The sequence below is a fragment of the Mus caroli genome, chromosome 6 (genome assembly GCF_900094665.2).
Source record: "Mus caroli chromosome 6, CAROLI_EIJ_v1.1, whole genome shotgun sequence".
Taxonomy (NCBI): domain Eukaryota; kingdom Metazoa; phylum Chordata; class Mammalia; order Rodentia; family Muridae; genus Mus; species Mus caroli.
The window spans coordinates 140107404-140117337 of NC_034575.1; the positions used below are offsets into that span (position 1 = coordinate 140107404).

The 9934-nt window shown below is 40.0% G+C and overlaps 1 protein-coding gene across 1 annotated transcript in view; it reads right to left on the minus strand.

The window, feature by feature from the left end:
- Window positions 1-9934, minus strand: part of Slco1a2 (solute carrier organic anion transporter family member 1A2) — an 82117-nt gene that overhangs the window by 17595 nt on the left and 54588 nt on the right. The window contains exons 5-8 of the mRNA XM_021164927.2: window positions 9256-9362; window positions 5673-5819; window positions 1270-1368; window positions 1-182 (exon numbers count right to left, since the gene is read on the minus strand). The exon at window positions 1-182 is cut by the window's left edge and continues 16 nt beyond it. Coding sequence (XP_021020586.1) covers window positions 1-182; window positions 1270-1368; window positions 5673-5819; window positions 9256-9362 — 535 coding nt within the window. The remainder of the gene's footprint in view (window positions 183-1269; window positions 1369-5672; window positions 5820-9255; window positions 9363-9934) is intronic.

Below are 9934 nucleotides of genomic sequence, written 5' to 3' on the forward strand. Positions count from 1 at the left end.
GTGCTTCTCCTCTTTGGCATTTTCAGTTCTATCCCCATTATCCTGTACTCCTTCCTTTGGGAGTGTTTTTGGAAAGAAGAAAAAGGGGATGCTGGTCAGGATATTCACTCCTGCACAGACCAAAAAGCCAATCCACCAAGCACCGACCCAGCGTGTATCAGTGGGAGTTATGGTCAGGTCATCTGAAAAGAAATACAGATACTGCATTAACTTGTGTCATTCTTTCCTATGTAAACTATAATAAATTACTGAGATCCACAATTTCATCTATGCATAAACTTTGTATATCATTTGTAAACTATTCACAATTGATTATTCTTGTTTTGGGACCTTGAGCTTGTGATCCTCTACCTCTGCTTATTAAATGCCGAGATTATTGGCTTCTGCCACCCCACCAGGGTCTAATTGAAACCTTTAGAAAAATTGTGTGACATTAATCAATTGGGTGAAATTAAAAATTATGTAAGAAGAAAGAGCTCTGGAGTTCTACATTGCATAAGAGCTAAAACTACATTTCAATTGACAGAAACAAGATTTGAGACATATTTAAGGAGATAGCTTTAGCCTGGCATCTCAAAACACCACAGTGGTTGTGGAAGGGGACTGGAAGGACATTTCAGTGGCTAACAGTTATTGTTGTTCCTACAGAGGTCCTGAGTTGTATTCCAAGCACCCAAATAGAAGTTCACAACTTTCTGTAACTCTGTTTTTGAGAGATCTAATACACTCTTCTCAATTCAGCACACACCCACAATCACAGTGCATACAAGTATAACTAAACACAGACAAACACACACAAACACGCACACACACACACATACACAGCCATACACATACATAAAGAAAATAGCATAAAATACATGTTATCAAATAATTTTATGTATTCAATAAAAAGTTAATGTGGTCTAGCAGTATGTGGTCATATATCCTGCAGCAGCAAATGATCCATTTTTCATGTGGAACCTTTATAGATTGGGGTTATCACATAACTGAAAGATCTGTCTTATTAGCCATCATGATTGCCTCATTGGAAAAATAAACAATGGAAGTAAATCTTAAACCAAATTGTGGCTGAAATATGGTGGAACAATAATGGATTTTAAATCAGAATGAGGCAATTTGCCCTTCCTGCTGGCCCCCTTACGTCTGCCATCTGTAAGTAGTGATAATTTACCTAACTGGGGGTCAAAGGAGCGAGTGCAACAATATTCCTGAGCATCCTGCCAGACTCTAGGGACTGAGCTGCATAAATAAAATGCATTGTGTTACCTGTATTCACAGACCCTGTGTCTACATAAATTCTTGCACAGAAGGATCCCAACAAAAGTCCAATAATTGGGCCAATCATCTTTCCTGATTCTAAAATCCCTGGAAGCAAACACAGGAGGTTACATAACCACACATTTGGATTGCATTAAAACAAAAAACCTTGAAATTGAATTATTTATAATCTTCAATGAGCTACATACCTTACTACCTCATATTTTTTATATATTTAACATACAAATAAATGAAGCTTAATATGTATATAACATGTATATGTTAGATGTACATATGTGAGTTACATATACCTACATTGGTTTTTATAAATATTGAAAAAGAAGCTCCCATTGTTTCAAAATGGAATATTCCCCAGCCCCTCCTCTGTTACGCAGTTGTTTCCTAGGGGATGGAACCCTTCCTGTGCAGGGCAACAGGGTTGGTCTTTAGATCATGTAGAATAGAACCATGTCCCCTTCATTTTGCTTTACTTCCCAGTCACAAGATGTATGGTTTTCCTACACTAATCCTTCCACCACAATGAACTGCCTTATGACAGGACTCCAAACCACACAGTTGAGCAACATAGACCATATACATCAAAGCTGTGAGCAAAATGAAAATTTATTCTTTATAAAATATCATCTCAGACATTTACTAAAGGAAAAAGAGTTGACTGACACAGACGTCATTACTTAAAGCCACCTTCCAAATTCTCTTTTATGCTGCGGTAAAGGCAAAGGCTGTACCATCATAGGCAGTCCCAGCAAAGCCATGATGTGAGCAAGGTCTTCTGATGCTTCCGCGGCCATGGTTTAAGAGAGTCTCGGTGATGGCTAACTTTCACGGTCAACCTGACACAACCTAGAATTACCTGGGAGGGGGGTCTTAGTGAAGTAATATCTACATTGGGGTTACCTGTGGACATGTCAGTAGGAGATTATCTTAATTAAGTTAATTGATGTGAAAAGACCAATCCCACTGTGCGCAACACTATTTCCTAGGCAGGCAGTTCTGAGCTATGTAAGAGCAAAGAAACAGCTGAGCACAATCATGTAAGCAAAGATATAGCACGCATACATTCACTCTCTGCTCTAGTGAGTGTGACCACTGCTTCAGCTCCTGGTGCTGTGACTTCGTTGTGGTGGTGGAACTTTAAGTCAGATGAACCCCTTACTCTTCAGAGTTAGACTTTACTCACAGAAACAGAAATGAAATTAGAACAGTTTCCAAAGCAGCGTGTGTGTTGTAATGAATTTCTGGTAGTGCGTCTTCATCAACGCTCTACTCTTGGGACTTCCTTCTTGGGAAAGAATGTGCCCAGCTTGGCAGTGGCATGTCTCATTCTTTCAGTGAGCCACACATGGCTGCCAAGGTGTGGATACCCCAAGCCTGGAGGTACTGGGGAGACTCAATTCATTTGCAGATTCTAGCTCCCTGAAGGAGCCCTGTTCATTGCGTCCATTTTTTATCTTTATTCTCTTGACTTACTTGATATTGTTGGCTTGGTCCTCTTTTGTCTGCTTCCTCCTAACACCTTCTCCAAACTGTGCATGCATTGTTCACTCTGCTCCCATGGATAGTCCTTGCTGACCTTGCTTTCTCTCACTCTACCCCCTAAAGAGAAGAATCCCCCAATGTCTGAACCTATAGATTCTCAGGACTTATGTGTCTTCACAAGGCAACCTCCTTTCTTCTTGATTTAACTTATTTGTCCACATAGATAGCTGTCAGCTGTTACATTTGGCTTGTATATCTCTTCAGCTGCAGAACCATATATAAAACCGCATTCGGGGGTGGGTGAGATGGTTCAGCGGGTAAGAACACTGGCTGCTCTTCCGAAAATTCTGAGTTCAAATCCCAGCAACCACATGGTTGTGGGAACTAAAAGGGGTGAGAGGAAGGAGGAGGGAGGGAGGATAGCCCTCGACAGGCCAGAGTTCTTCCTATGCTCTGGGCAGGTGGACATGGGAGGGCTGCCAGATGCTTTCCACTGGGCCCCGGGTGGGCATCTAAGCCACTGACCCCAACTGACAGGGGGTGGACAAGGGGCAGCCCCCGACCAGGGCCCCAGAGAGAGTAAGAGCAGCGGGCCTTGATGAACAGAGACAGTCTACGGTTTTAGAGCTTTATTATAGAAAGGCAGGAGGAAAGAAAGGAGGTAGAAGCAGAAAGAGAGCAGCCATGGCCAAGAAGAGAGAAGGGGAAAAAAGAGAGAGAGAAAAGGCTAGAGTAAGAGGGAAAGAGAGGAAGAGAGAGGAGTGGAGAGAGGAAGAGAGCAAGAGGAGTGAGAGAGTGAGGAGGGGCTGAACAGCTCCTCTTAAAGTATGCTGCTATCTTTTCTGTTGCTAGGTAACTGGGGAGGAGTTTAGCCTGAAGGTCAGAAGCTTGGGACATTGCCTACTTGACTACGACCCATGCTTCTCTTGTGGGGGTTAAGGGGACGGTAACTTCTACAGGAGCCAGAGTTCCAGGAGCATTAGGGAATGCCTACAGAGCCATGTAGGTGAATTATCACCACTCAGGGTTCAAACTTCAGCTTGACTGGAGACTAGGCCGCCTGTTTATAGCCCAACGCCCAACACATGGTGGCTCACAATCACCCGTAATGAGATCTGATGCCCTCTTCTGATGTTGTCTGAAGACAGCTACAGTGTACTTATTTATACTAATAAATATTTGGGCTGGAGCAAGCAGGGACTGAGCAAGTGGGGCCGACTGGAGAGAGTGGGGTTGACCAGAGCAAGCAGAGGTCCTAAATTCAATTCCCAATAACTGGATGAAGGCTCACAATTATCTGTACAGCTACAGTGTGTATTCATATACATAAAATAAATAGATAAATCTTAAAAAGAAAACTTACACACTAGATTTCTAGTTTTTAGTTATTTGATTATATTATGCATTTCTAATTTTTAGTTATTTGATTATATCATGCACACATATATAATATTTATATAATTATACAGTTCTTCAATTATAAAACTGAGCTATTTATATACTAGACATGAGATATATGAATTATATATCTTATTAATCTTAATATAGCTATATTCTATATACTTATAGTTATGATATTTTATAAATTTATCTTTATAATTTATTTATATAGTTTTGGTAAAGAAATTCATATTTTTAAAATTTATTGCTGGAAAGTGATTCTATTTTTCCTTAGATGTTGGTAAAGGGATCAGAACAGAATGACTAGATTAAAACTACAAAAAATATTGCCAAATTAAAAAGTCTCTAAAAAGGAACAAAAGCTATTTTTTAATTTAATTCATCTTAATTAATCCTAAATTTATTCCTGTCTTCTTTTAGCCTCTTTGATTTTTTGTTTGTTTATTTAAGTCTATATTAATCAAAAATTTCTCTATATACAAAGTTATGGATTTTTAATCAACTTATAAGTTGAACAATCTTATAATCAACTTACAAACTGAACAATCTCATTACCTACAGAGCTGTAGCACTCTGCCCACACCCTGGAAACCAGTAAACATTCAAAGTTGATAGATTTACTCAAGAACATATGCAAATTATTCATAATAAGCTAAGATCATTTAGGAGGCAGTATAAGAAGGTGGTCACTAAGTTGGCTATTGCCAGTATGGGAGATGTATAAGATGAAAGATTACAAAGAAGAAAACAGTACCACTAACCCCATAGGGAAGCAGAGTACAGAACCCCAGCAATATAAGAGAGCAGCTGGGAAATGAGAAACCAGTTTGTATGGTGAACATGATAGACAAGGCATGATTGAAACAGTTTGGTAAGGCTTATGCTGCCAGAATGTTTGTGAGAACATGACAAGAGAAACAGAGCAGGCACAGGCAGTTGGCTTAGTAGGAGAAGGCACCTGTCCACCAAACCTGAACCCAAAACAACAGTTTAATCCCCAGGCTAACTCCTAAAAGAAAAGCTGGCTTCTGACTCCCACACTAGCATGCACGTGCAAAACACACACACACACACACACACACACACACAGAGTAAAAAATATAAAATTATATTTTAAAATACTACATAAACAAAATGGCCAATGATGAAATTGCAATAACTTATAGATGAAGACCGAAAAGCAGCAAAAAGAGGGAAAAAAAAACAATTGAATCAAGAACATTTTTCCAGGAAATATTGGAGAATCTGGTAATAGTTTAGAGACAGTGTGGTGGCATCAGAGGACTGTAAGGTCAGCAGATCTGAGGCTCTCCATCAGTAAGAAGCAGATGTGTGAAAGCCATGTCTGGAGCTACTGGTCAATCCCTCCTTGAACAATCTCATGATCTACAGAGGCATCACACTCTGCCCACTCTCTGGAAACTACAAAGCATCCAAACCAATAATTGATTTCCACACTCCAATAACTTGCTTTCCTAAAAATGATCCCAAGTCTGAATTTTCAAACTTACCAATATATAAAGGAGAGTTTTCAGATTTGGCAAAATCTTCTATGTAGGAAATACCCAAGGGCATGATGGGAGTTTCACCAATTCCACGTATGATGTTTCCTACCAGTACATATATCCACATTAATGATTTCATTTCTTTCACACACTCTGCATTAAAACAAGAGAAAACTATGTGTGTATTTTGACAGTCAACTAGTATTGACCATTTAAATTTATCTGCAACTATTTCGCTGGTTACAGGCCATGACCATTCAGCATATTACTATGCTGGTTGTGACTTAATGAGTCACCCCTACTGTGTATTTTGAAGGAATTCTAACCAATGAAGTGTAAGTGTGATGGTGAAACCAATTCCCACTCAGGGAAAGGTAGAAACCTCTTCCCAATTCAGCTTTTAGTGGCAACACATTGATTGGGAGTATTTACGCCATAGAAATAGGCCAACAGTAAAAACAAAGACTTCCCTTCACCTCCAGGGACTGAGTTTTCTACCAACCAGGGAACCCAGTTAGTTAATGTGTGCACTGCCTCATTCCTCCACAACTCTGAAGAAGAAAAACTAAACAAGTGTGTGTGTGTGTGTGTGTGTGTGTGTGTGTGTGTGTGTGTGTGTGTCTGGCAATTCTTGTTATATTTACACAACACAGAACTTATAAGGTTTGATGGAAGTTTGAATTCCCTGCAGCCTCAATTACTTTGTAGAATCTAAAGATTTTTAACTCCTTAGTAAACATATTTTTATATAGAGTCCATCATTTAAAATCAACCAAATATTCCCACCAGTTAGAGTAGCAGATGAACAGTAGAATAACAAAAACTAGACTAAAGAGAAGGCAAAAGGGGAAACCTCTGAAGGTTTCCATGCATCTCCCAAGTTTGTTCAAAGCTAAATGAAGCTGTGGCATCATGTTTTCAGAGAAGTGAAGGACAATGTACTTTCAATGTCTTGAGTACAATTGGGCCATGACGTCAAACTCTTATCCTTTCCTAGTTCAGTAAAATCGATTTCTATCTCTAGGTATTCAGATTCTTATCTTTGATAAACAAGATGGTTTCTGTCTAGAGATCACAGGGAAAGGTCAAACCTTCTTCTAAGGTAAAATAGAAGGCATAAGATACTGAAAGACTCAAGTGCTTTTCTGGGGCTCTTCACTGGGGGGAAATCTTAATTCATTAACTGCAATGAAAGAAAGTATAAGGGGAACTTTTCAAAAATCAGATCAAGAGGTGTAAAAGCCAGCATACAGGTTACTGTCTAATCAGGAGGTGACAATGGTAGCATGCAGGTCACTGATTTATGTTGCTGTGCTTATGAGGTTCCTGTGCCTCAGAGCTTCAGACATGGCTGCTCTTTGACTCTCAAGCTATTTTGATCTCCACAAATGTCCTGAGGACAGTGACAGTACAAGCCATGGAGACTACTGCAATATCTGTGACATGAATCCAGCATAAAATGGAGATATTCTGGTCTGAGGTGGTTCTGCTGAGTCACCTCCAGACTACATGTTTAGGAAATGTATTGGGTCTTTTACAATGTGATTTTAAAAACATTTTGTAAAGTGGATATGTAAATGTGTGCACCTTCACGAGTGTATGTGCATCACATGCAAACAAGTGCCCTGGAGGCCAGAAGAGGCACTCAGTTTCCCAGGACTAGACTTACAGGTGCTTGTGAGCACCCTGGTGCCAGTGCTAGAACCAAAGCAGGCCCTCTGTGTGAATCCTGTTGTGGTTTGAGTGGAAATGCCCCCCTCAAGAAGCTCTAGTATTAAATTCTTAGTCTCCAGTTGATGGTGCTATTTGGGGAGGTTTAGGAAGAATGCCACTGGAGACAGACTTTAAGAGCTGAAAGCCTCACTCTGCTTCCAGGTTGCTCTATCTCTGCCCTATGCTTAGAGTTGAGACGTGAGCTCTGAGCTTCCTGTTCTTACTACCATGCCTCTCTGCTTTGATTGCTTCTTGTTCCTCTAGACTGTTAATTGGTCAACTAAGATCAATCAGAAATATCAGATGTTTAAAGTGATTCATAACAGTAGCAAAATTACAGTTATGGAGTAGAAACAAAAATATTTTATGGGTTGGGGTCACTACAACATGGGGAGCTGTATTAAAGGGTCGCAGAATTAGGAAGGTTGAGAACCACTGATCTAGAACTATAAACACAAATGAACTCTTCCATAAATAAATTCCTTTCATCATAGTATCTATCTATATAAAAGAGAAGCAACTAATATATGCAGTTCATTTACACAGCATCTGGCTGTGCCTGTGAGGGCATGTCCAGAGACAGGCCATCATGGCTCTGCCATAATCAATGGGCTAATTTGTTGATGTAGTCATGAGACTTACATTATTGAGCAGTACTGAAAGGTAAGAGGTGGACCTAGTTGGAGGAAGTTGGTCATGGGAGTTGCATGTTCACAGAGATTATATCTCACCACTTCCTGTATCCTGTACTCTATTCTTCCTGCCCACCAAGAAGTAAAGATCAGTGTCAGCCAATGCTCATGCCACCATGTTACTCTATCCAACACCATGGGACCAAGCTGAGCCATGGTCACAGGCTGAACCCTCTGGAACTGTGAGGGAAAATAAAGATTCCCTCCCTTGAGTTCTTCCCTTGAATTTTAACCACAGTAATAAAACGGTAAGGAATTCAGCATATGAGTGATCTTGAGCTAGGGTCACAGGGCCTGGGGCCAGAGGAAGTAAGGAAAGCACTACTATTCGGTTGAGCTGCGAAGTTATGTCTCTGTTAAAGAGGGAAAAGGAGGCTTAAAAGCAAATTCCTAGGTAATGAAGGAATTCTGAACTATGACTTGTGTGCCCATTCTCCAATGGCGCATAGCACAGACCCAGGGAAGCTTCTTTCCTTCTTGCTGGTTGTATTTCCTATTTGTATGATCACTGTGATGGATGGCTTTTGACAAGTTGACACACATTTAGACATACCCAAGAAGAAGAAATCTCAGTTGGAGAATATGAAGCCTCTATCACATTGCCCTGTGGACGTGTCTATGATGTGTTTTTCTTGTTGGCTAAGTGATGTGATATAGCATAGAGTACTGCGGGTGGTAAGACCCCTGGGCAGGCAAGCCTAAGCTTTATAAGAGAGTTAGCTGAGCCAGCCAGAAGAGCCGCCAGGATGCAGCAATCCTCAGTGGTCACTGCTTTGGTCTGTAACTGCAGGTTCCTACCTTACCTTCTCTCATGGTGGACTATAGTTTGTAAGCTAGATAAACCCTTTCCTCCCTGAGTTGCTTTTAGTCAGTGTTTTATTAAGGCAACAAAAAACTAAATAGATCACATCACATGACTAAATGTATCCTTCTACGTTATTTTTCCTTGAGAGACTAACTCTACAATGTTGTCTAAGAAACAAAGGAGTCTTTAATAAGTACATTCAAACTAAGGAGGGAAAGTAGTTTAGGTTATTAGGCATCTCCCTTCTCTGAAGAAAGAAAGAAATTTTGTTCATTTGTCTTAAATGTCTACCAAACCCAGTATCCTATGAAAGCCCTTCATAAAAGAGCATTCTATGGCCAAGTCTCTGAGCAGAAAGCAATGAGAATCAGGAGTCAACCTGCAGGGTCTTGCGTTGGCCTTAAGGTCTGGGATCTGTTTTCCATACACAAGAAGCTGTTTGAGGACAAGTTGCTTGTAGGTGAAATCGTTGTTTCATATTCGTATCTGTGTGGACACAGGAAACATTCACTGTGAGGAGTTGAGTGCAAGGAGAGCATCTGCAGAAGAGTGATTCCTGCTTCCCTGAAAACAGGGCATTGAGAGCCAGTAAGGACATTTCCACAGCAGTCAGTCTAGTCATTATGAATCCTGTGGTGTGACAATGGACATGATGGAGGTAAATCACTTGCTGCACAAGACTTATGACCTGAGTTCAGTGCCTGAAACCCCCATGGAAGTGGAAGGAGAGGAATGACTATATAAAGTTGTCCTCTGATATACACATGTATACACACACAAGCAAACATGTAAACACAAGCATATCCATACAGACACACAGGCAGACAATAGATGAGTGATAGATAGATAGATAGATAGATAGATAGATAGATAGATAGATAGATAGATAGATGATAGATAAATAGATAGATAGATAGATAGATAGATAGATAGATAGATAGATGATAGATAGATAGATAGATAGATGATGGATAGATAGATAGATAGATAGATAGATAGATAGATAGATAGATAGATGATAGATAGATAGATAGATAGATAGATAGATAGATAGATGA